General features: G+C 39.9%; 2 protein-coding genes across 4 annotated transcripts in view; one reads left to right on the forward strand and one right to left on the reverse strand.

Annotated features, from left to right (window-relative positions):
• The window catches only part of NECAB1 (N-terminal EF-hand calcium binding protein 1), a 191,826-nt gene that overhangs the window by 115,740 nt on the left and 48,860 nt on the right, over window positions 1-27,226 (forward strand). The window lies entirely within an intron of this gene.
• LOC102954178 (protein GUCD1-like) lies at window positions 3,250-3,954 on the reverse strand. 2 transcript variants are annotated; one of them, XM_042973530.1, is made up of 2 exons: window positions 3,563-3,954; window positions 3,250-3,421 (listed from the first exon to the last, which is right to left on the reverse strand). In XM_042973530.1, the coding sequence occupies exons 1-2, from the start codon at window positions 3,952-3,954 to the stop codon at window positions 3,250-3,252; spliced, it is 564 nt and encodes a 187-aa protein (XP_042829464.1). The 2 variants fall into 2 exon arrangements, with proteins under 2 accessions (XP_042829464.1, XP_042829463.1); XM_042973529.1 differs by having other exon boundaries at window positions 3,250-3,954.

The raw sequence follows: 27,226 nt of genomic DNA on the forward strand, positions 1-27,226 counted from the left end.
ATCTTTTTAAAATTATGACTTCTTTTATGGTCCAGCATATGATTTTCCCTGGAGAATATTTATGTGTTTGAGGAGACTGTGCATTCTCCTGATGTTGGATGGAATGTTCTGAATATGTCTGTATGTCCATTTGATCTATAGTGTGGTTCAGATCTTCTGGTTCCTTACTGTGTGAGTGTTCTGTCCATTTAGAAAGTGGGTTATTGAAGTGTCCTATTATTATGTTTTTGTCTATTTCTCCTTTCAGTTCTATCAGTGTTTACATTATATATTTAGGTGATCTGATGTTGAATGCATATACAATTTATAACTGTTATTTCTTTCTGGTGGATTGACTGTTTTATCATTGTATAATATCCTTTGTCTCTTGAGAGAATTTTTGAATTGAAGTTCACTTTGTGTGGTGTACGTGTACCCACTCCTCTCTTTAGGTTACCATTTCCCTGTAATATATTTTTCCATCTTCTCACTTTCAGCCTATGTGTGTCCTTAAAACTGAAATGAGTTTCCTATAGAGCAATTTGTGCATTTTGTTTTGTTTTGTTTTAATCCATTCAGGCATATTATGCGTTTTTATTAGGGAATTTAATCCATTTATATGTAAGGCAATCATTGATAGGGAAAGATTTACTATTGCCGTTTTGTTGTTTTCTGTTAGCCTTGTTCCTTTGTCTTGTCCTCTTGCTGTCTTCCCTTATATTTTTTTTTTTTACTTTTTTTTGGTATTAATAGGCTTTGCTTTCTCTTTTTCTTTGTGTAACATTTATAGGTATTATTTTTATGGCTATCTTAGGGCTTACATAAAACGTCTTATAATTATAGCAGTCTGTTTTAAAAAGATGAGTTTAATCACATACAAAAACTCTACACTTTAGCTTCTCCTCCCACCCACATGTTGTTACTGTCACAATTTATGTGCATTCATACTGTGTATCTTTTAATGTATTTTGGTTACAGTTCTATTGTAATACTTTCTCTTTTAACTTTTTTTTTTCATTTTGCAGTGAGAATAATGTTTGTTGAGAGTGGTTCATTATAAACAATATATATATATGTATATGTATATGTATATGTATATGTATATATAAACTCTCTTCAATGCAAAAAATCCCTTTTGTCCCTGTGTGGCTGCAGTGAACAAAACCAACCGTCCAGTGGGACTTCGCTGGGCCCCTAGCATGTGGACAGGGGTCATGAGTGCCACATGCTATGGGCAGAAGTTCCTGAAGTCTGGGCTCTCTCCAGCCTTATTTTCATGCCATGTGCAAGAACACAACGTAGTGTGGTTTGCATCCTACCCCCATGACCCTCCCCCGGCAGATGGCACCGGCTCAGACACAGGTAGCTTTCTTGTTAATCTGCCAGATGGGTGACCTCTAACTTGTGGCCTGCCCAGGGACTGAGTGTTTCTAAATGTCGCACGATGGACTGAGGTGCTATGACCACTCTCCTTGGAGGCCGCTCTCCATGACGGCCCCACCAGTCGTCCAAAGCTTCGCTTCCTCATTGCCTTCCTTGATGCATCCATTCTTACCACAATTTTAGCCAGACCCTTCCTGAGGACGCCCAAACCTCAGCTGCCACACATGGTGCTCCTGTGCATGACACCAGAGTTCCCTGGGATCTTGGGCCACCCAGCATCAAGGCAAAAGAGACGAGACCAGTCTGAAGGCAATGCTAGTCTCTGACACCAGGCTGGCTGACCTGTTAGCTAACCAGCTAATAGCGCCTCTGTCTCGGCCAAAGGTTGCATCTGGTGCCGAGGAGCGATTCGGCTGGGTGGTCTGACGGCCCTCATAAACAGAGCCCACCTCTGCCCCTCAGAGCAGCCGTGGTGGGGGGGCGCCAGCCGGCTGGTGGGAGCAGATGCTGAGCATGGTTTGTGGTCCGGAGGGATGGCAGCTGCCGTGTGGCTGTTGGGGCAGCCTTGCTCCCTTGCCAATGACCGCTCACGAGGGGTGGGTGTCCTCAGCCCCTTTGGGAATGATCCATTTCCCTTAGTTTTTAGGTACAGACCTGCATTCAAGACCCAGCCCCACCACTGTCCTGGATATACTCTCCCCAGACTGATGGCCAGATTTTGTCTACAAGGTGAGGGGTCCTGGCACTCAGCCCACCAGCTGTGAGTCCCTTTCTCTTTGAAAGAGAACTTGGGCAGGCTTATCTGCCCTCTGAACAGAGATGTCCGTGGTTCTGAAGTCCCTGAATCTCACTATTATTGTCTTACTTGAGGGTGACCCTCACTCCCCACAAGCGAAAGCTTAAATCTCAAAAAAACCAACAACAACAACAAAAAACAAATAGTCCATGCTACGTGCAGTGCTGTGTGATCCTGGGCAGGTATCACCCTTCTCTGTCAAGAAAAAAGAGACCCAGTGTTCTGTGCAAAATGTCCTGGCATGAACACTGGGGTGGGTGGGAGGCCACAGGCTATCCCCCCCACTGCCTCAGGAGTGCAGGCCCTAGCACCCCAGCACCTCCAGCACCGTGAGGCTTGGGGCTCCCCATACCCAGAGAATGGGCCCCACTGTCAGGGCTTAGGCTAGTGTCAGGAGGCCTCATGGGTTGGGGGGGGTGGATCTTTGGGACTCAAGTGGCTGTTCTTGGCCCTCAGTGTCAGGCATTCTCAGAGTACATTCAGCACTGCCAGCCAGGAAGAGCCAGGACCCTGTCTCCTCCCCTCAGAGCCCTCCACCCTACAATGCTATAGTACCTGGAGGGTGCGGGGTGAGGTTCAGGGTCCTTTTGGCCTGAGGCCCAGCCCTCCTCAGGGCCCAGAGGCCTGACAACCAGCCACAGGAACTTGGGCCCACGGGGAGGCGGGAGGGAGTGGCAGCATTCACCAAAGGGCACAGGGAGGAGGTCTATAGCACTTCTGGGGGACAGGGGGGAGTCCCCCCTGGGAGGAGTCCCCAGCCCTGGGAGCCGGGGTTGGCTACACTGTCTCCAAACACACCGATGCCATCCTGACAGGCGGCTTCTCCAGGGCTCGGCACCCAGGTCTGTGGGGAGGCGATCTCAGGCTTCTCCACCTGGGTCTGGTTTGCAGGCAACAGAGGGGACTGTGGAGGTCCCCAGGGCATGGTTGGAGTCAGGCCTGGGGTCCCCGGGGAAGCTCAGATGCTCTGCGGCGGCCTCCAGCAACCAGCAGGTGTGCGGGGTAAGTGACGTGATGACACGCGCAACGCTGGTGGGCAAAGCAGGCACGCCTTGGGCTCCAAGACTTCCCTGGGGCTTTGTCACACAGGCTTATGTGCCATAAGTGGTTCTGGCTTCCTCGAAGTTACGGATGCTGGTGCTGCACATTTGGTCAGCACAGGCTGGGTTGTTGTAGAAGAGGCAGCCAGTGGCCCGGTTGTAGCCAGGCAGCACAGTGAAGCGGCCCTGGTGGTCAGGGGTCCGGCAGAAGCAGCGGCGGCCGCTGGGGGCGAAGCAGCGGCGGCCGCTGGGGGCGAAGCAGCGGTACGCGACAGGACCGGAGCCGAGGTCGCAGTGCAACACCCCAGAGTTCACCAGCACGATGGCCACGTGGCCCTGTGCCAGGTGCTCCTGGATATCCTGCACGCTCACTGTGCATTTTTCCACCGGCACCTTGCAGGCCTTGGCTTGTGCAAACACCTGGTTCACCCGGGCCTCCTCTGTGTCAAAGTGCTTCCTGTAGAAGGACTGGGTCTTGTAGCCCTTGTCAACGCCCAGGGTCTGCGTGCAGAAACGGTGCCTCACGCCAAAGTGGCGCATTAGGTAGGCCAGGTCAGTAGTCCAGATGCCCCTGGTTAGTCGCGGCTCCTGCAGGGCGCTCTCGAACTCACTGCCGCCCAGCTGGCCCAGGCACCGCAGCACCATCTTGGAGCAGGCCAGGCCGCAGTTCCAGGGGTAGAGCTGCTGGATGATGGGCGCGGACAGCCGCACAAAGTCTCCGGGTGCCAGCGGCGTCCCCTCTGCCTCCGCCCTCATAACCCGGGCCGCGCGGGGCGCCCGCTGCAGCTTCGGCTTTGACCAGGGAAGGAGTGGGGCCGGTGCATGTCAGGTTCCTCCGCCGCCACCACCGCCACTTGCTGGGAGGGCGGGGAAGAGAAGGCCTCTTTTAACGTTTATGCTAGAATTAAAAATGACTTACCTACCACTATTACAGTAATACAGCCCCCTGTATGCGACATTTACCTTTATTAGTGAGTCTCTAATGCTCTGCGGTTGCTACTTCGTGTTCTTTCATTTCAACTTGAATAACTGTTGTGGGAAGCCGTGGAGAAGTTGGAGCGCTAGATGCACGGAACACTCTTTCCCTCTTCAGGTGGAGGCTGAGAGCTGGGATTTTCATCCGCTCAGTCCGTGCCGAGCATGGCAGATGATCCATGGAGGATCTATTTCAGTTTTCACCAGGTAGCTAGGCTGTGCCAGGCCTGCCAGAGCGCCAAGACTGGCAAGACAGAAGCCAGTCCTTTGGGGAGTCCTCTTGCAAAGTTGCAGCGCTAGATACACAGACCAATCCTTTTACCTCTACTGAGAAAAGCTGTAAGCTAATCCTGATCATGTAGTGCTGTTCCAGGGCTAAGGACTCTGGCAAGAAAGCGTCCCCACCTGTGGCTTCAGTGAACCTGGTTTTATGTATGCCCAGGGTGCAGGAGACGTTGATTAGTTTTCGGATTTGTCTGTGAGTTGTTGCTAAATCCTTGTCTATGCAAGGAGGAGGGCTCAAGGCTTCTTACTATGCCACCTTGCTAAGGTGACTCTCCTACTGATTCTTTCAAGAATAAAAAACCAGAGGGGTGCCTGGATGGCTCAGTCGGTTAAGCATCCCACTCTTGATTTCAGCACAGGTCATGATCTCACGGTTCATCAGATCAAGCCCCACATCGGCTTTGTGTGTGGCTGAGCTTCTGACTCTTGGTCTCAGCTCAGGTCATGATCTCACAGTTGGTGAGATCAAGCCTCTTGTCCAGCTCTAAGCTGACAGCCTGGAGCCTTCTTGGGATTCTCTCTCTCTCTCTCTCTCTCTCTCTCTCTCTCTCTCTTTCTCTTTCTTTCTCTCTCTCCCTCTCTCCTCCCCTCTGCCCCTCTCCTACTTGGGCACCCTCCCTTTCAAAATAAATAAACTTAAAACACTGGATTGTGTGATTTTTTTAAATGAAGTTTATTTATTTATTTTTGAGAGAGAGTGAGAGAGAGCATGAACAGGGGAGGGGCGGAGAGAATCCCGAGCAAGCTCCATGCCATCAGTGCAGAGCCAGAGGAGGGGCTTGATCTCACCAACCATGAGACCATGACCTGAGCTGAGATCAAGAGTCAGAAGCTCAACCGACTGAACCACCCAGATGCCCCTGCAGTCTCTTATTTCAAAGCCCATTCTGTTTCTAATATGCCACAGTTGCCTGTTTCTTGAAATTTCGTAGAAATTGCTCTGTACAAGACATATCACTAATGAGATATATGTAGAAAAGGAATAAATTGAATTATCTGCTTACAAATGCAAAGGGATTTTCCTACTCTCTCCGTGTGTGTATAATATACACACATTATAGTTTATATTCTATGAATGTCCAAGCTTATCAACGGTCAAATATAGATTAAATTGAAACTCAAATATACGTTTATCAGTCAAAAAGTATAGTAATGCCCATTATTCGAAAACACAGGAAAATGAAGACTCTCAAACACAATAATGGGACTGTACGTGTTGGAAAATTTACAAAAAACTACAAACACTTGGTAATTTCACTCCTAGAAATTAGCTTAAGGAAATAATTAAGCATATGTGTAAAGCATCTTCATCACATAATTTCTAGTTTTTGTTATAAACAACCCAAGTGTCCAACAATATGGAATTGGATGAATAAATTATGAATATAATAGAAAATACCATTTAGCCATTAAAAATTATATTGGATAGGGTACCTGGGTGGCTCAGTAGGTTAAATGTCCCACTTCAGCTCAGGTCATGATCTCAATTTGTGAGTTCAAGCCCCACGTTGGGCTGTGCTGACAGCTCAGAGACTAGAGCCTGATTCAGATTCTGTGTCTCCTTCTCTCTCTGACCCACCCCTGCTCACATTCTGTCTCTCTCTCTCCTTCAAAAATAAATAAACATTAAATTTTTTTAAATATATATATTTCAAATGAGTATTTATAGGCATGAAAAGATATATGCATTTTTAAGTACAAATATCTGATTAAAAATAAACGTATAATTGTTTTTAGAAAATAAACAGGTGGCACCTGGGTGGCTCAGTTGGTTAAATGTCTGACTTTGGCTGAGGTCATGATCTCATGGTTCATGAGTTCGAGCTCCGTGTCGGGCTCTGTGCTGACAGCTCAGAGCCTGGAGCCTGCTTCAGATTCTGTGTCTCCCTCTCTCTCTGCCCCTCCCCCACTCATACTCTGCCTATTTCTCTTGCTCTCAAAAATAAGACAAAAATTTTTTTAAAAAGAAAAGAAACAATATATTATAGCTATATTTAATAGCTTCAGGCATAATTTACATACCATAAAATTCACCGATAATAAGTGTATGGTTAAATAACTTTTAGTAAATTTATAGATTTGTACCACAACAATCCAGCTTTAGAATAATAATTTTTTCTAAGTTTTCATTTTAATTCCAGTATAGTTAACAGTGTTATGTTAATTTCAGATGTCTAATATAGTGATTCAACAATTCTATACATTACTCAGTGCTCATTATGATAAGTATGGTCTTTAATCCCCATCATCTATTTCACCCATCCTTCCACCCAACTCCCCTCTGCTACCTACTGGTTTGTTTTCTGTAGTTAAGAGTCTGTTTCTTGGTTTGTCTCTCGCTTTTTTTCTTTACTCATTTGTTTTATTTCTTAAATTCCACATATAAGTGAAATCATATGGTATTTGTATTTCTCTGACTTAATTTGCTTAGCATAATACTCTCTAGCTCCATTCATGATGTTGAAAATGGCAAGATTTCATTCTTTTTATGGTGGAGTCATATTCCATTTTACACACACACACACACACACACACACACACACACACACACCATATCTTCTATACCCATTCATCTATTGATGGACACTTGGGCTGCTTCCATATTTTGGCTATTGTGAGTAATGCTGCAATAAACAATAAGGGTACATGTATCCCTTTGAATTAGTGCTTTTGTATTTTGGGGGTAAATACCCAGTAGTGGAATTATTGGATTATAGGGTAGTTCTATTTTTAACTTTTCAAAGAACTTCACTACTGTTTTCCACAGTTTACATTCCCAGCAACAGTGCACAAAGGTTCCTTTTCCTCCACATCCTCTCCAACACTTGTTATTTCTTGTGTTTTTGATTTTATCCCTCTGACAGGTGTGAGGCGATATCTCTTTGTGGTTTTGATTTGCATTTTCCTCATGATGAGTTATGTTGAGCATTTTTTCATATGTCAGTTGGCCTTCTAGATGTCTTCTTTGGAGAAATACCTGTTCATGTCTTCTGCCCAGTTTTTAATTGGAATATTTGTGTTTTTAGGTATTGAGTTTTAAAAAGTCTTTATATGTTTTGGATACTAATAATGCTTTATCTGATATGCCATTTGCAAATATGTTCTTTTGTTCATCAGAGACATTGGCCTGTAATTCTCTTTTTTGTGGTGTCTTTATCTGGTTTTGGTATTAGGGTAATGCTGGCCTCACAGAATGAATTTGGAGTATTTCCTTCCTCTTCCACTTTTTGGAACAGTTTGAGAAGAATAGGTATTAGCTCTTCTTTTAAATGTTTGGTAGAATTCACCTGGCAGCCATCTGGTCCAGGACTTTTGTTTATTGAAAGTTGATTACTGAATCAATTGTATTGTTGGTAATCGGTCTGTTCAAATTTTCTATTTCTTCCTGACTCAATTTTGGTAGCTTATGTGTTTCTAGGAATTTATCCATGTTTGCTTGTAATTTTTCATAACATTCCCTCACAATTGTCTGTATTTCTGTGGTGTTGGTTTTTATTTCTTCTCTTTCATTAGTGATTTGTTTGAGGTCTCTCTGTCTTTTTTTATGAGTCTGGCTAAAGTTTATCTTTAAAAAAATTTTTTAATGTTTATTTATTTTTAAGAGAGAGCAAGAGCCGGAGAGGGGCAGAGAGAGGGGGAGACAACAGAATCCAAAGTAGGCTCTGGGCTCGGAGTTGTCAGCACAGAGCCTGACATGGGGCTCAAACCCACAAACCATGAGATTATGACCTGAGCCAAAGTTAGATGCTTAAGTGACTGAGCCACTCAGGTGCCCCTGGATGAATTTTTTTCAATTTTGCTGATCTTTTTAAAGACCTAGCTACTGGTTATATTGATCTGTGCCATTGTTTTTTTGTTTTTTTGTTTTTGTTTTTTTGTTGTTTTTTTTAGTTTCTGTATCATTTATTTCTGCTCTGTTTTTTATTATTTCATTCCTTCTGCTTATTCTAGGTTTTGTTTGTTCTTTTTCTAGCTCCTTTAGGTGTAAGGTTGGATTATTTATTTGAGATTTTTCTTGTTCCTGAGGTAGTCCTGTATTGTTATAAACTTCCCTCTTAGAACTGCTTTTGCTGCCTCCCAAAGATTTTGGACCACTGGTTCCATGTAACTTTTTATGTCTTTTTTGATTTCTTGATTGACTCACTAATTGTTTATTTGCATGTAATTAACCTCCATGTATTTGTAGTCTTTACAGTTTTTTTCTTGTGGTTTATTTCTAATTTTATAGGCTGTGGTCATAAATGATGCATGGTATGACTTTGGTATTTTTGAATTTATTGTAACTTGTTTTGGTGATCTATTCTGGAGAATTTTCCATGTGTACTTGTAAAGTATGTGTATTTTGCTGTTTTAGGATGGAATGTTTTGAATGCATCTGTTAAGTCCCTCCGGTCCAGTGTGTCATTCAAAGCCACTGTTTTCCTTGTTGATTTTCTGTTAGGATGCTCTGTCCATTGATGTAAGTGGGATGTTAAAGTTCATTACTATTATTGTGTTACTATTGATTAGTTACTCTATGTTTATTAACTCTTTTATATATTTGGGTGCTTTCGTGTTGGGTGCATAAATATGTACAATTGTTATATCATTTTGTTTGATTGCCCTGTTTATTACTATTTGGTGCCCTTCTTTGTCTTTGGTAACAAGAGTTACCATCTTTGTTTTTAACGTTTATTTTATCTGATATAAATATTTCTACCATGGCTTTCTTTTCACATCCATTTACATAATAAGTGTTCCTCCATCTCCTCACTTTCAACCTGCAGGTGTCATTAGGTCTGAAACAAGTCTCTTGTAGGCAGCATATAGACGGGTCGTGGTTTTTTATCCACTTTGTTACCCAATGCCTTTTGATTAGAGCCTATAGTCCATTTACACTCAAAGTAGTTATTGATATGTATTTATTGCCATTTTTAAAATTGTTTTGTTGCTTTTTTAAGCTTTTCTCTGTTCCTTTCTTCTCTTGCTTTCTTTCATGGTTTGTTGAGATTCCTTAATGATATACTTGGATTCCTTTCTCTTTATTCTTTGCATATCTATTGCTGGTTTTTTAATTTGTGGTTACCCGTTAGGTTTGTATATAACGTCTTCTGCATATAGCAGTCTATATGAAGTTGATGGTTTCTTAAGTTTGAACACATTCTTTATTCTTTTCCCCTCTATGTTTTAAGTAAATGGTTTCCTTTTTTATATTCTTTGATTTTATGAATCTATTGACTGATTTTACAGAAATACTTATTTTTACTTCTTCCATGTCTCCTACTTTTCATATTCTCAGTTATAGTCTTTCCTTTTCACCCTTTAATATTTCTTATAAGGCTGATTTAGTGGTCATGAACTTCTTTAGTTTTTGTCTGAGAAAAACTTTATCTCTCCTTCTATTCTGAATAATAGCCTTGTTGGATAGAGTATTTTTGGTTGCAGATTATAAGCACTTTGAATGTTATCATACCATTCCCTTCTGGCCTGCAATGTTTCTGCTGAAAAATCTGCTGATAGCTTTATGGGGTTTCCCTTGTATGTAACTGTCTTCTTTTCTCTTGCTAATTTTAAATTTTTTTCTTTCTCACTACTTTTTTCCATATTAATTACTATGTTTTGGTGTTGACCTTGTAGTGATTTCGTTGGAGGCTCTCTGTGCCTTCTGGATCTGAATATCTGTTTCATCAGATTAGGGAAGTTTTCAGATATTATTTCTTCAAATAAATTTTTACCCTCTTTTATATCTTCTTCTGGGATCCCTATGATGGCAATAATATGCTTGATGGAGTCATTGAGTTCCCTAAGTCTATTGTCATTTAGCATAATTATTTTTTCTCTCACTTAGCTCGATTACTTTTTATTACTCAGTCTTCCAGGTCATTAATTCATTTCTCTGCTTCCCCTAGCCTTCCTCTATTCCATTAAATATACTTTTAACTTCAATTAGTATATTCTTCATTTCTGATTGATTCTTTTTTATCTCTGTGTTTAGCGTCTCACTAAGGTTCTTCACTCTTTTCTCGAGTCTAGTGAGTATCTTTATGACCATTACTTTAAGTTCTCTATTAGGCATATTACTTATCTCACTTTCACTTTGGCCCTTAGCCTCTAGCTGCAATTTTGTCTTTCCTTTCATTTGGAACATATTCCTCTGTCTCTGCATTTTGCCTAACAATCTGTGTCTGTCTCTGTTAGGAAAAGTTAGCTGTGTCTGTTGCTCTTGAAAGTAGTGGGCAGGGCAAGCACTTTTAAGAAGGTGGCACTGATCCTCTTCATAGGATAGGACCAGCCACTGTGAAGACCCAGCCAGCCAGGGTGCTCTACAAGGTGTGCGTGTGTAGGTGTGGAGTGCTGCAAGCTGCATGTGCTGGTCCTTTTCCCCCTGGGACATGCAGCTACTGAAGAGACCTGACCAGCTAGGCCACTCCACAAAGTGGGGGCATGAAGTGTAGTTTTAACGAGGTGTGTACATCCTCCTTGGGAGGTGGAGAGACAGGGTGTTGGCAAGGTTTGTGCCTATCTTCGGTGGGGGGGGGGGACCCACAGAGTACAGAGATAGCTCTAGCTGGCAAGGGTGGAGTATAGGGTAAGCAAGTTAGGTAGTGAATGCCAGCACCATGCTGGGGGGCAGGGGAAGGAAATGGTGCCTGCCAGCTTTTTATTCCTGTAGAAGTCCCTCAGCAAACTCTGAGGTTAGTAACTAACTCTCCCTCCTGTGTACCCCAAGCATTTTTCAAGCTGCTGGTTCTGTGTAGAAGAGCTGTTTGTTGTGCTATCTCTTTAAGGGTGGGGACTCCACTTTCTGTGGCCCTCTGGGCTCTCCCAGAGCTGAGCCTCCTGATTTTTAAAGTTCTAGGTTCTAAGTATTGCTTGTTCTAAGAATTCACAGAACTCGGCCCCACTGATTTCCAAAGCCAGATGCTGTGGGAATTCTTCTTCCCTGTGCAGGCTCCCCAGTGTGATAGTCTGTTTCTTGCCCCTCTCTGTGCCCATTGCTCCCTCCCTCAGGTGGCCAGAATAGCTCCCCACTGTATACTCCCTACCCTCTTCATCGTGGCTTCTTCCCTACATTTAGTTCGGGAGTTTGTTCTGCCAGCATTCGGATTGTTTTCCTGGTTATTTGCACTGATGTGAGTGTTATTTAGTTTTATCTGTGGGACGAGGTGAGTTTAGGGTCCTTCTACTCTGCCATATTCCCTGGAAGTCCTAGAATAATCATTTTAACATCTTACATTGTCTATCTGTATTTTCTGATTTATAGTGACCAAATTGTCACATTAAAAGTGAAAGTTATTTATCTTTTTAATTTAAAGTTTTAATATTGCTGTGTCTACAGAAAACGCGTCCTAACTTTTAAGCAACTTTAGCCTATACATGTAGGTTTGCATGATAAGAGTCAACAGGTTTTTAAAGTAAAGTTGGTTTTTGTTAATTTTTTTCTCATCGACCAATTATTATTCATGAACAAAAAAGTCAAAACTCACCTACAGGGTTATATGACCTTAAGACCTTACTTAATTTTTGATAAGTTTGTGAGGCTTACATAATTTGTAGAAAGTAATTAGCGACATCTGTTATGGCAATACTGGAGTAATAGTTCCTTGAAAAATCCTCTTATTTATACAAAATAAAAATGATGGACACAATATGCTTTTTTAATTCATAAATGTGTCAATTACCTGGAAAGAAAGTAAAGGTTCCTGATAGGCCAATATCTAAGTGAAAGACGGACCTCAAAGAAATAAGCAGTTCTGGGAAGCTGGCTTTAACCCAGTGACCTTTTATTTGACTTTTTGAGACTTAAAGAACAGGATGAGAAAGGGAGAAAGCCTAGCCATGCTCCCAAGGAGGCTGTCCAAGAAGAGACCCATTTGCATGTTAAGAATTCCAATAAGAGACTAACTACATAAACTTGGAACCCAAAGAGTTTCACTCTTTACAACAAAGAAAATTACCTCTAATTATCCTCCACACTGAATAAACAAAGGATAGCTGAGAATTATAACTACAAGTCAGCCCTCGTGAATTTTCAAGCCACATTTAAACTTCCTGTGTAGTGGGGTGTAGTGGGAGTAGCCTCAAGCCAAGAATTTAATTTAAAATTATTCCAAAATAAGGTACCCCTAGGAACTAGACAAAAATAAAATCAAAAATCCTCTTTTAATCTTCTTTTAATCTTGTCCAATAAGTTTCAAAGATTAATCTTGCAAATAATCTGTAGCAATATTATAAAAATGTTTCAACTCATAGTCCAAAACTGTATACACTGAAAATATCAGGGAATAAATATATTAATATTTTCATATAAATTTATGGTGGGGTTAAAAATGTGAGAAATTGGGCAAGATTATACAAAAAAGACCAAGAAATTTTGAGAAAGAACCAAAACAATTGGTATGAGTGAAGTACATATAATAACTGAAATTAAAACATCAGGATACCAGTTTAAAAGTAGATTAGATACAGTGGGAAAGAGAATAAGGGAACTTGAAGATAGAATTGAAGATATCACACAGAATATGGTTCAAAGAGACAAAAATCTAGAAAATATGAGATTAAGAGACAAAGAATTGAGTGAGAAGTTAAAACATAGAATCATCATTCTAGGAGGAATGAATAAGACAGTTCAGCAAGAAAAAATCAATGTAAACCAGAAACTGTATATCTTCAAACCAATAGAAGATCTGTAGAAATCTAACTTGTGATAGTTTTGGCAAAAAAAGTATGGAAAAAGAGTAAAGATTTAACAGGTTTTTTATATTAGAAAATGTAACTTTGGCATAGCGTAGGATTTCATAAACAAGATTTAGAACACAGGAATATATCTAGAATATGGTATAACTGATCACTTTCACTTTAATATATTCAAGAAGATCTATACTTCAAAAGATAGCACTGAGAGGGAGACAGCCAAAGCATAAGAGACTCTTAAAAAACTGAGAACAAACTGAGAGTTGATGGGGGGTGGGAGGGAGGGGAGGGTGGGTGATGGGTATTGAGGAGGGCACCTTTTGGGATGAGCACTGGGTGTTGTGGGGAAACCAATTTGACAATAAATTTCATAGTTTAAAAAATGTGAAAACTGAAAACCAAAACAAACAAACAAACAAAAACCTGAGACTAAACTTAGGGCTAATGAGGGGTGGGAGGGAGGGGAAAGTGGGTGATGGGCATTGAGGAGGGCACCTGTTGGGATGAGCACTGGGTGTCGTATGGAAACCAATTTGACAATAAATTTCACATTAAAAAAAAAAAAAGATCTCACTTAGAATTTGAAAAAAAAACAAAAAGCAGGAGAATGTATTTGTAAAACTCAGCTATCAAAGGACTAGTATCAAGAACATTTAAAGATGTTCTGTAAATCAATAAGGAAAAATAAGAACATATCATAGAAAAAATAAGGCAAAAATACAGGACCAGTAACTTTAAAAGGGAGCCGGGGAAAGTCCAATATAGCCTGTGAAAAATTGTGAAGGTCCAATATAGGCTTTATTTGCTGAAAGTCTAAAATGAAATTTCAGATGATTTGTCTAAGCTAGTGGAGGACTTTAAGAGACCCATGAAAAATATTGGTCACTATGCACCCTGGAGTTTAAGGGACTTTGGGAGAGATTCACCACTTACTTGTGGTGAATTCTAAAAGCGAGAGCCGATGATTGGAATTTCCTCTGCCTTGTGGCAGATAGAAGAGCACATCTACTGGTGTAACAGCTGCATGTCCAGAGGGAGCTGGAACAAGGATTTATTCATGCTGTTTCAGCTGTAGGTTCCTCAGGAGGGAAGAGAAAATAAAATATTAGTACTTCGGTTATTTAAGAAGTTTTATTATATTGCATTCAAGTGCTGATATCTCTTTTATTTATTCTGCTTGGCATCTGCTATGATTCCAGAATCTGAGATGTCATACCCTGGTTCAGTGCTGCAAAATTTTCGGCTGTTGCCTCTTTTCAGTTTTCTTTGCCCACCTATTAGAATTGTGTAGAAAGTTAGATCCTTTCCCTTTCTCTGTCTCTTTTATTGCATATTGTCCATCTTTGTGCTTCAATTTAGTAATTACTTCAGATTTATATTCTAATTCCCTAATTCTCTCCTTCTCTGTATCTAATCTCATATTTAACCTATCCATTGAGTATTTAATTCCTTTTTTTCAAAGTTCTTTCTTGCTTCCTTTGAAATCTGCCTGCCTTTCTGTTATAATCTCTCTTTCCTTTCTCATGTTTCCACTACTTTTTTTTTTTAATTTCTTTGATCATTGAAGCATGTTTCTGGTCTTTTTTAGGATTCTTTTTTTCTTTGTGCAATATGGATACATGGTTAGACTGAAATTTTTTCAGCTGTGAATTCATACTTGTATGATTAAATCTTTGGGTATTCTGAGAAATCTGGTTTGATAATGTGTTTCCTAAACAGAGAATATATTTTTTATGATAGGTGGCCCAGGATATTACTAATACAGAAGTACTTTAAATTAATCTCTCAGTTTAGGGATCTCCTGGATCCTGCAGGTAGAGATATTGAACTTCAGACTCTAATGTGGACTAGCTTTGGTTATAAGTTTTCAAGAATTTTTTGTATTCATAGCTAAGCCTGAGACAAAATGTCGTCTTCCTTTGTTTATGGGCAATAATGATCACTTCTGTGTTCCAATTCCAACCCTCCACCTTGACTCATCTCCTCCCCAAAATTATTACAATCTGAAACTTGAAGCTTCTGGCTACAGAAATGCTTACAGTACAGCAAGGATTTCAGTGCTAGATTATAGTCTGTGGGTGTTTCCTGTTCATAGTATGTGTATCTGTTTCCTGTTCATTTTGGGCACTGTTGGGTTTTTTCTTACTTTCTTAGAAGCTTGGCTATACTTTTGAAATATTTGTCATACTTTTAATAATTTTGTAAAAGAAGTATTTTTTAGGAAATTTAACAAGTTCTGTTGCCAAAAGCAGAGCTTCCAGTAAATTTTTTAATGTACTACCTTCCAATTTACCAGTTTGAAAATAAGATATTCAGAATTGATTGTAAGTAATCTGTATAATCATCTAGAAGACTTTTTTTTAGAAAAGAGGATCTAGGTAGGTTTTTATAATCCATTGTTGTGTTATGTGTGTTTCCTGTATAGTTCCCCATATATTTTTAATCATCTAGGAATCAGGGGGTCTTTATTATTTGAAATCCACCTAGGGTGTGCGTATGTATCAGCAAGTTGCATTATTTTAGTGACCTTATACCCTAGAAACACTTCTACCATGAATGCCTAACTTATTCCTCTGGATGCTTATGAAGATTTCAACTAAGCCTGTCTAGATGTTTCTAAAGCAAGCCAGGAGACTTTGCCACAAACCCAGTTTTAAGAAAGGTAAGTCGTGGCTGTGATTTCAACCTGTAGCCAGTTCCTTCTTGCATTGACCGTTTTCTTGACTCTGTAGCAGAAATGTTCAGTGTTGTCTCTCAGTATAATATCTTTAAAATGTGAAAGACATAACAGGATGAAACTAAGGTACAAAGAGATCATCTGTATTCTTGTTGTTAGTCATTACCATATTGAAATGTGGCAAAACCCTGTATTTCATCAATCTCTAAGATGTGTATCTTTTCATTTTTTAATATCTATGCAGTTGGGATACAAGCTTGCACTTGATGGTATAACACTGAATTACAGATATTTTTATTTCCTAGTGGTGTACAAAATACAAAAAAAAAAAGATGCATGTTATAATTAATGACACTTCATATTTAATGAAATACAGCATTTGTAATTATTTCAGTCCCACTGGTGAAAATACTTGCCTATTTATTATTCTGAAGAAGTGATCTATTACCAGTGATATTTCTTCCTTTACAAAAAGTTACTGGAATGTTTTGGTATTCTATTCATAAGTGAGCCACAAATGCAAATGAAATCCAAAAATGTGTCAGTACTCATATATATTAAGCATCTACTATTTCCCATATATTCTGTTTGTAAATGCTCCTAATATTTTAAAACTCTTTTTTCCTCTGTCATAGAGTTTGTTTAGACCAAAGATAAAGATATTATGTCTCTGAAAGCTGAAAGATCACAAATGACGTTCGAAGATGTATTTGTCTCTGAAAAATTCAGTAACTTAGACATACTAACTCCACATATTTTAAGATTGTGGTTAAAATAGAACTATCCATCTGACACATAACACTGTTTAGAAGGAGTCAGATTACAAGTGCATGTTACCCTTGAGGTATTACATGTGCTTAAAAAGGATATTCAACGAAAAGCGTGTGAGTTATAAGGTAGAAAGCAGCATATTTATGGGGAAGAAATTTTAATGATCTTTTATTAACAACATCAACAAACATAAATTTAGCCCAAATCATGTGTAAATATAGCTCTGTGCTCTTCATACTGAAAAATTTAACATTTGGTTCTATGTTACACTCCAGAAAAATACAGGCTAGCAGTTGAGCAGATAGTGTATGAGAGGTGATAAAAATTACTAATTTGGAAGTGTTTACAGATTTTCTTGTCCTGGTGCCTGCCAAAGACTTCTGTATTTTATAGACCTTATCTTTCTACTCCCACAGTCTCTCAAAAATATGAGGCTAGTGTATCTCTACCAGGCTGGTTCCTACACATATCTTACCTTTTATAAAAATAAAATGAAAAGGAGGAAAGTCACAAAAAAAACATGTAGAACCTAATGATTATAGGCAAACACTCTTTAAACCCCCACCCAGATCAAAACCCAAACCTACCAGCCGCCCCCCCCCCCCCCGAGAACTTCCATGTGCCTTGTCCCAATTGTCTTCTCTCCACCTGGATATAACGACCAAACAGATTTCCTCTAGTAATCATTCCCTTGCATGGTATTATGGTTTCATCACACTGATATTCGTCTCTAAAATCTTTAGTTTAGTTGTGCCCATTTTAATGTGTGTTAACATCTCTTTGAATTTACAGATAACTCTGCAATTCTTTAGAGAGGTGCTCATAGTCTAGATTTTGCTGATTGCCTTCTCATGGTGCAGTTCACTTTCTTCTGACATAAAAATGTTGCTTTTGGAAAGTCTCACGGTGATCCAGTTTTGGATGGTTTTTTTTTAATGTTGTTTAATGTTTATTTTTGAGAGAGAGCAAGAGAGAGAGAGAACAAGCGGGGGAGAAGAAGACAGAGCGGGAGACCCAGAATCCAAAGCAGGCTTCAGGCTCCAAGCTGTCAACACACAGCCTGATGTGGGGCTTGAACCCACGAACTGTGAGATCATGACCCAAGCCAAAGTCAGTCACTTAACCAACTGAGCCACCCAGGTGCCCCTGGGTTTGTTTGTTTTTTTTTTAACCCCACAAGTCATTTACTCTTTATGTCTAAGTGTGCAAAGAATTTGTTTCTTTGGCTTTTAAAGCCCAATAATTTTATAGAAATGTGCCTTGATGTTTGTTCTGAGCTAATATTTTTAGGTATATGGTGTGCTTTGGTCAATCTAAAATTCTCAATAGGCAGGAATTAATAAGCAAAAGCATTTATTTGGGAACAAAGAATTGCCATTTGGGGTATACAGATTTGGGTAGCAATCCAAATAGTGTCCCCTAGGGAACAAGATTCAGGGATTTTTAATGACAAAATGATAATGCCCTTATAAGTTGTTTACAAAGAATTTTGATTGATGTTGGGTACAGAACACTAATCTTACCTAAACGTAATTAGTTGCTAAGGCTATCACTAAGCAAGAGTCTCATACAGTGGCAAGTTATAGGTGTTCTTGCAGAATCCTCGATTATCTGTGGTTTGGCCCAGTTCAAAAGTTCATGGTTCCGCCTATGAGATGGTATGCATAAGGCTCACCTCCTTATTGATCTTCCGCTTCCATTTTACAACCCTTGACATCCATGACTTCATTTTATTTCACCTTTCACACTTTGAATATCTAATTTCAAGTCTTCATATTTCAGAAAAGCATTCTTAGGGTGCCTGGGTGGCTCAATCAGTTAAGCATCTGACTCTTGATATCAGTTTAGGTCATAATCTCGCAGTCATGATATCAAGCCCTGAGTCAGACTCTGTTCTGACAGAGTGGAACCTGCTTGGGATTCTTTCTCTCCCCATCTCTCTGCCCCTCCCCAACTCATGCTTGCTCTCTCTCAAAAAAAAAACAAAATAATTAAAGCATTTTTGAATAATAGAGTCTAGTGTTGGCACTGTTCCTATAATGGTTTCGGTACTTCTTTAAGAACTCTAGGGGCACCTGGGTGGCTCAGTTGGTTGAGTGTCCAACTTCGACTCAGGTCACGGTTCGTGAGTTTGAGCCCTACTTAGGGCTCTGTGCTGATAGCTCAGAGCCTGGAAGCTGCTTCGGATTCTGTGTCTCTGTCTCTCTCTGCCCCTCCCCCGCTCATATTCTCTCTCTCTCTCTCTCTCTCTCTCTCTCTCTCTCTCTCTCTCTCTCTCTCTCTCTCTCAAAAGCAAATAACCATTAAAGAAATTTAAAAAAAAAAAGAACTCTATTATAGTGTGTTGAGTATTCTTTGTCTTCAATATTTGTCATTTTTTCTCCAGTCTTTTTGCTTTTCCTTATTTCCTTTTGATTTTTAAAAAACTGCCTCCTTTTTATTTTTATTTATTAAGGTATTATCTGTTATGTTTATGTGTTCTTGTGTTCCTTCTAATTTAGACTTAATTTCTGAAATAATTTTCTTCTGTGTCTAATTCTTTTCTGAATTTTGTCACCTTGTTTCTGAGATAATCTGATTCCTGTTGTTCTTTCATTTTTTCAGTTTCTTTTCTCCATTCTTTTCTCATTTTAAAATACTTAGATATACTTTTCATCTGTTTTGTGAACTTTGTCTTTCTGGTGTGCTTTCATTGTCTGCAGTAATGGTGTTCTGCTCTTTAATTTCCATTTTCTTATAATACATTATATAAAATTGAACCTTAATACTTTTCTGTATCCCACTTTAAAAAATATTAATTTTCCTGAATTTTTTAAAGATGCCTATGTACATAATACTTTTTCTGGCTTCACAGAGCTCCTTTGTCAGAGGCTGTCTTGTAGTATTGAAAAAATTTAGTGACTTTCCCTCTGAGAGTTCCTGGCTCTGTTACTCTTCCCTCCTTTTAAGTGAATCTTCTTTTCTTTAAAATCTCTGTGACCCTGTCCTGCTCAGCTTTGATTTGACTCCCCACAGTTTCCCTTCAATGTGGGGCCCTCCTAGCTTACAGTATTAGCTAGTTGATTTTAAGAGTCCACGGGTCCTCCACGGTTCCAGCCCTATAGGCTTTACTAGGATATTTATGTTCACCCACTTTTGGATAAAACTCTTTCCAGGTTTAGCTGATGTTCTCAAGTCAGCTAATTATGCTTTCTAGTGAATATTTGTTAGCTGTCTTGGAGTCCTTTTGTCCTCGGGTCTGTCACACAGCCCATTACTTCCCTTTGTTTCTTCCTGTATACCCAGTGGTACCATGACGTGCAGATTTTGTATCTGTCAGTGATTTTATTCTTACCCACTTGTAATCTGAGTTTCATGATAATCCCTTCAAATCTAGTTTTGTTGTATTTGTTGGTGGTGGGGGTTTTGTTGTTGTTCTTATCTGTTCTTATCTGCCTTTGTGAGTGGATTCCAGGAGTTTCAAAAGCTATGCCACCAATGTGGCCATCTTCCCCAAATCCTCCTGTTATGATTTTTCTAGGTTCTACACTTCTGTGATGCAGAATAAGGGAATTGGCCCAGGTGACTAGGTGGTGGTTTATGGTGGCTTCACCCATATATATACAAAGATCTGGGGGAGAAAAAGGGAAAAGGAAATAAAATCAGGTTAGAGACTGAAAAGGAATTTTGAAGAGGTTCTGGAAAATGAAATGATCTGGAAGAGGATATGGCTTAAAGAATTCAGAGGTTATAAATAGGAATGCAAGAAGTTGGGTCCCCTGTGCTATCCTTGATGAGAAATAAATCAAGAATAGAAACACTTTTTAATTTCTTTTGCAGGTGAACTTCACATTTTGTTTTGTTTTGTTGGTTGGTTGGCTTTTGTGGTTTTTTTCTTCTAAGATTTTATTTAAATTCAAATTAGTTGACATGTAGTATTGGCTTCAGGAGTAGTTTGAGTGTTTGTTTTCTGTTGTTAAGAGTCTCTGATGGTTTGCTTGCCTCTGTTTTTTCCCCCTTCCCTTATCTTCATCTGTTTTGTTTCTTAAATTCCAAATGAGTAAAATCAAATGGTAATTGTCTTTCTCTGACTGACCTCTTTTGCTTAGCATAATACACTCTAGCTCCATCCACATTGTTGCAAATGGCAAGATTTCATTCTTTTTGGTGGCTGAGTAATGTATACCACACCTTTATCCATTAATCAGTTGATGGATATTTTGGGCTCTTTCCATGATTTGGCTATTGTTGATAATGCTGCTATAAATACTGGGGTGCATGTGTCCCTTGATATTTGTATATCCTTTGGATAAATAGGTAGTACTGCAATTTCTGGGTCATAGGGTAGTTAGATTTTTAATTTTTTTTAAATAGTTTATTGTAAAGTTAGCTAACATACAGTGTATACAGTGTAGTCTTGGCTTTGGCAGTGATTCCTATGGTTCACCACTTACATACAGCACCCAGTGCTCATCCCAACAAATGTCCTCCTCAATGGCCATCTCCCATTTTCCCTGAACCCCCAGTCCCATCAACCCTCAGTTCTTTGTATTTAAGAGTCTCTTATGGTTTGCCTCCCTCTCTATTTGCAACTTATTTTTCCTTCCCTTCCCCTATGTCTTATGTTAAGTTTCTCAAATTCCAGATATGAGTAAAAACATATAATACCTGTCTTTTTCTGACTTATTTCACTTGGCATAATACACTCCAGCTCCATCCACATTGTTGCAAATGGCAAGATTTGATTCTTTTTCATCACTGAGTAGTATTCCATTGTATGTATATACCACTTCTTTATCCATTCATTATCTGAGTGACATTTGGGCTCTTTCCATAATTTGGTTATTGTTGGTAGTGCTACTATAAACATTGTGATATATGTGCCCCTACAAATCAGCACTCCTGTAGCCTTGGGATAAATTCCTAGTAGTGCTATGGCTAGGTCGTAGGATAATTCTATTTTTAATTTTTCGAGGAACCTCCACACTGTTTTCCAGAGTGGCTGCACCAGTTTGCATTCCCGCCAACAGTGCAAGAGGGTTCCCATTTCTCCACATCCTCGGCAACATCTGTTGTTTCCTGAGTTGTTAATTTTAGCCATCTAACTGATGTGAGGTGGTATCTCATTGTGGTTTTGCTTTGTATTTCCCTGATGATGAGGGATGCTGAGCATCTTTTCATGTGTCTGTTAGCCATCTGGATGTCTTCTTTGGAAAAGTGTCTATTCATGTCTTCTACCCATTTCTTCACTGGTTTGTTTTTCAGGTGTTGAGTTCAATAAATTCTTTATAGATTTTGGATACTAACCCTTTATCTGATGTGTCATTTGCAAATATCTTCTCCCATTCCATCAATTACCTTTTAGTTTTGTTAACTGTTTCCTTTGCTGTGCAGAAGCCATTTATTTTGATGAGGTCCCAGTAGTTCACTTTTGCTTTTGTTTTCCCTGCCTACAGTGATGCATCTAGTAAGAAGTTGCTCCAACCCATGTCAAAGATGTTGCTGCCTGTTTTCTTCTCTAGGATTTTGATGGTTTCCTGTCTCATATTTAGGTCTTTCACCATTTGGAATTTGTTTTTGTGTATGATTTAAGAAGTGGTCCAGTTTCATTCTGCATATCACTGTCCAGTTTCTCTAACACCATTTGTTGAAGAGACTGTCTTTGTTCCATTCTTTCCTGCTTTGCCAAAGATTGATTGACCTTATAGTCGTGGGTCCATTTCTGGGTTCTCTGTTCTGTTCTATTGATCTATGTGTCTTTTTTTGTGTCAGTACCATACTGTCTTGATCACTACAACTTTGTAATACAGCTTGAAGTCTGGAATTGTGATGCCTCCAGCTTTGGTTTTCTTTTTCAGCATTACTTTGAGTATTTGGGGTCTTTTCTGGTTCCATACAAATTTTAGAATTGTTTGTTCTAGCTTTGTGAAAAATGCTGGTGTTATTTTGATAGGCCTTGCATTGAGTGTGTAGATTGCTTTGGGTAGTATAGACATTTTACTTTGTGTCTTCTTCAATTCTTTCATAAGTGTTCTATAGTTTTCAGAGTACAGATCTTTTCCCTCTTTGGTTAGGTTTATTCCTAGGTATTTTATGGTTTTTAATGCAATTGTAAATGCAATCAATTCATTGATTTCTCTTTCTGCTGCTTCATTGTTGGTATATAGAAATGCAACAGATTTCCAAATGGTGATTTTATATCCTGTGACTTTGCCGATTTCATGTATCAGTTCTAGTAATTTTTAGTGGAGTCTTTCAGATTTTCTACATAGAGTATTATGTCATTTGCAAAGAGTGAAAGTTTGACCTCCTCGTTGCTGATTTGGATGCCTTTTATTTCTTTTTGTTGATGATTTCTGAGAGTAGGACTATGTTAAACAACAGTGGTGAGAGTGGACATCCCTGTTGTGTTCCCGATCTCAGGAGGAGAGCACTCAGTTTTTCCCACTGAGGATATTAGCTGTGGGTCTTTCATATATGGCCTTTATGCTATAGAGGTATGTTCCTTCTGTCCCTATTTTGAGGGTTTTTATCAAGAAAGGATGTTGTAATTTGTCAAATGCTTTATCTTCATCTATTGAGAGGATCATAGGGTTCTTATCCTTTCTTTTATTAATGTGGTATATATCACATTGGTTGATTTGCAGATATTGAACCAGCCTTGCATCCCAGAAATAAATCCCACTTGATGATGGTGAATAATTCTTTTAATGTACTTTTGGATTCGATTTGCTAGTATCTTGTTGAGAGTTTTTGCATCCACTGAAATCCACATTTTTAACTGACCCTTCTCAAAGCTTGAATCCCATGAGTCACAGCTTCAATATGGTAAGAAATATGTGTGTAAAAGTTACACATTTCTGAATAAGAAAGATAACAGATGTGCAGTACAAAATATACGTAGAAGGAACTCCAAAAAATTAGTATTTGTGAAGAGTCTGCTACACACTGAACACCAACCTATAATTATCCCAGCAAAATTCTGAAGTGAACTGTTTTCACAGCATTCAAGTTCAGGCCTTGTGAATTTTGAGCCAATTACCTATGCATTACACTTTGTAATATCCGTACTCCAATGGATTGATAGCAATGATGAACATTTATCAGAAACTATAAGCTAGACATGTGCTAGCATGTGCTTGACATGTGCTTTACAGGCTCTATTTCGTTCAATCCTCACTAGTTTATGAGATGGACTGTTCTTACCTGTAGTGAGGGAAACAGGGACTTAGGTTGAATACTTCCCCAAGCTCACACTCCTGTTGAGTAGCATAACACTGATTAGAACTTATGTGTAACTGTCTTCAAACCCAGATTCTTAATCACCACACTGTGTTATTAGATGTGATGAATGTGACCCAAGACTTCATGTGTTAGCTCTTAACCCTCATTTTGGGCCGACTCTCCCACCTTCAAATGCAGGTTTTGGGTTTTTTTTTTTTTTTGGTTTTGCCAAAATTCCACTTGTTTGAAGAAGATCACTTCGCAGCAGAATGAGATTCTTCTTTGGGCATAGACATTCAAGGGGCCATATGTTCTTGTTAGAGTCTCCTGTTGTAAAATACAACAATAGCAGGAGCCAGAGGAAAGAAGCCTACATGAAATCAATCTTTGATAACTTCAACATGAGCCCTCTACAGTGGAGTTTGCCATTGTAAAGATGTTAAATTATACGACTCATCTCCAAAGTATTTTCTGCTTTCAAACTATAGAATAGCTAGTTAAGATGGGGCTTCAAAATTGTTGAAATTTATTGGTTATTTAGTAACATTTTATTCCACGATTAGAGCCTTGTTTTTTTCTTTCACTAACCTGCAAATCTATAATTCCTTGAATCCTTGGGAATCTGCATGTGAAAATATTGTAATCTCTCATTTTGCTCTCTAAAATTTCTAAAGACCTATCTGGAATTAACCTCAGTCAATTTTTAAGACTCTGAATTAAGGACCAGTTACCTATTTATTTATTTTTTATTTTTTAAGGGTTAAATTTGATATAGTATTCTCCCAGTTTAAAAGAAAAGTCATTTAAAATGAAAGTCTAAGAATGTCTAAAGAAATAGGACATAGATAAAGCAGTGTAAACCAGCTACTATTTTTTAAATTTTTTTCAACGTTTATTTATTTTTGAGAGATAGAGGCAGAGCACGAGTTGGGGAGGGGCAGAGAGGGAGAGGGAGACACAGAATCTGAAACGGTTTCCAGGCTCTGAGCTGTCAGCACAGAGCCCAACGACATGGGGCTTGAACTCGGGAATGGTGAGATCATGACCTAGGCCAAAGTCGGAGTCCCAACCAACTGAGCCACCCAGGCGCCCCCAGTTAACTGTTTTTAAATGGCAACAGTTTGCAGGGGAGTAGAAAAAGAAAAAGATAACCTTATCCTTGTAAAAGTGAAGTTTTTCCTGTTACCGAAGCAGGCACAGACGTCTCACACAAGAACAGGGATAGCTGCAGGGGCTTAGATCAAAAGGAAGTCAGAAGCCCTCACCCCCCCCACCCCCCACCCCCCCCAGCTAAGTCCGATTGCATCTGATCTCATAAACAAGAAGACACTGAGGCTGGATGTCACCGACCTGATTAATTTTCAAGTAGGGCAAATACAAACAGGGAAGACTGATGCTCTGATTTTCCTAATTAACTCAGATGATTCATGGTGGGTTAATAGCCGGGATCTCTACTCTTCCATCACCCTGATGGGCAGGGGCTTGCTTTCTGAGAAATGATCTGACAATTAAGATGCACAGGCAGTGCCCTAAGAAACCCGATATTTAAAGGACTGTGCTTCTAATGCTAGTGTTTTTCCTTGAATAAATCCTCACCCTGTCCCAGCTCCATATAAAAGAAATAGGCGGATTGTTCACAGTGTGGCTTTCCAAAGGCACAAACGGAAATATTAATGCTAGTTTGTTAACAATTTCCGCTTCAAGATTAAATGACAGTTGTCAAAGACATGAATAAACAGTATTGGGATCTGAGAAACATATAATTAACCTTCATTTGCCTATAACCTTTCCAATAGACATAAAGGACTAAACTGTTTTTGAAAAAAGTGGCAGAATCTGGATATCAGGTACCATCTGTACGTGTTTTTGCTGCTTTCGTAGACGAGTGGATGTTCTTTCTGCCAGTTTCTCGCATTCTGGATTTTGCTCAAAGGAATGTGTATCTTAAGCCAACATACTAGTCTTCGGAGAGTTCAGCATGCAAAGACCCCTTTTTGTACCTGCACAACCAACACATTTGTTGAGAATAAAGAGGACCAGGCTTTGACATTTTCCAGCTTGTTATCTATTTAATTTTCCATCTGCTTCTTTTGCCACCACCTTCCAAAGGAACATCTGCTGCACGTCCCAGAGAAGGAAAGGGGGATTGAATCCATGCCACCTGGGTCTGCAGTCCTAAACCTTGGGATTCAGATGAAGGGAAGGAAAGAAGACTAACACATGGTCCAGAAAATGAAATGAGGACAGTCTGTTAAGAACAAAGCTTTATTTCCATTTATTGCAGAGCCCACACGACCAGACAGGCTGGACAGCAGTGTCTGCCCCTGGCAAGGGTGAGAGGCCGGGGGAAGCAGCTGGTGCCTGGGGGAAGTCAAAAATAGTTTCTGATGCCCAGATACGTCCTCTGGTGCCTGAATCTACAGGTAGCGTCCTGTTGTGCACATACCCTTTAAACATTTAAGCACCATGCTATGAGCTGGGCTTTGTTCTGGGCATTCTGGAGGCAGAGATGATTATAAGGTATATTTCCTACCTTTATGGGTTCTTTTAATGTTTATTTATTTATTTTAAGAGGGAGGGAGGGAGGGAGGGAGAGAGAGAGAGAGAGAGAGAGAGAGATAGCACATGCACAAGTGGGAGAGAGACAGAGAGAGGGAGAGAGAATCCAGGCAGGCTCCGTGCTGTCCCTGCAGAGGCGGACATGGGGCTCAGTCCCACGAACCATGAGATCATGACCGGAGCCAAAATCAAAAGTCAGAAGCTCAACTGATTGAGCCCCCCAAGCACCTCTTATTTCCCACCTTTAAAGAGCTCGCCTGGGATGTGGGAGATGGGCAAGTAGAACAGCATTATAATATACAGTGATAAATTGCATATTAACCAGTTCCTCTGGCTCGGAACACAGAGAAGGGAAAGGAAGTGTGCCTAATCCCATGAAGCAAAGTGGTAGATCAGGGAAAGGAAAGGCTCTACCAAGGCGGTGCCATGAGTGGAGTCTGGAAGGATAAACAGGAATATTAGAAAACAAGCTGTTTTAGGGGCACCTGGGTGGCTCAGTCAGTTGAGCGTCAGACTTCAGCTCAGGTTATGATCTCACAGTTCGTGAGTTTGAGCCCTGTGTTGGGCTCTGTGCTGACAGCTCAGGGCCTGGAGCCTGCTTCCGATTCTGTGTCTCCCTCTCTCTCTGCTCCTCCCCTGCTCGCACTCTGTCTCTCTCTCAAAAATAAATAAAGATAAAGATAAAGAAAAGAAAAGAGAAAAGAAAAGAAAGAGGCTCTTTTCTCATGATCCAGGGGTGGTAGCACATAACAGCCAATCTTTGTATTGACTCAAAGAACTGAGTCCCCCAAAACCTTAACCCCATCTCCCACCCCTCTTAGTGTCAAGGCATCAGCCATTCACAGTGTACTAGCTGGTTGTGCCACCTCTTAATGTTGTCTGAAG

Source organism: Panthera tigris, chromosome F2 (genome assembly GCF_018350195.1).
Source record: "Panthera tigris isolate Pti1 chromosome F2, P.tigris_Pti1_mat1.1, whole genome shotgun sequence".
Lineage (NCBI taxonomy): Eukaryota > Metazoa > Chordata > Mammalia > Carnivora > Felidae > Panthera > Panthera tigris.

Bases quoted from the DNA above. Each gene is read 5' to 3' on its own strand.
- LOC102954178 (XM_042973529.1), bottom strand. From the start codon at position 3,954: ATGAGGGCGGAGGCAGAGGGGACGCCGCTGGCACCCGGAGACTTTGTG.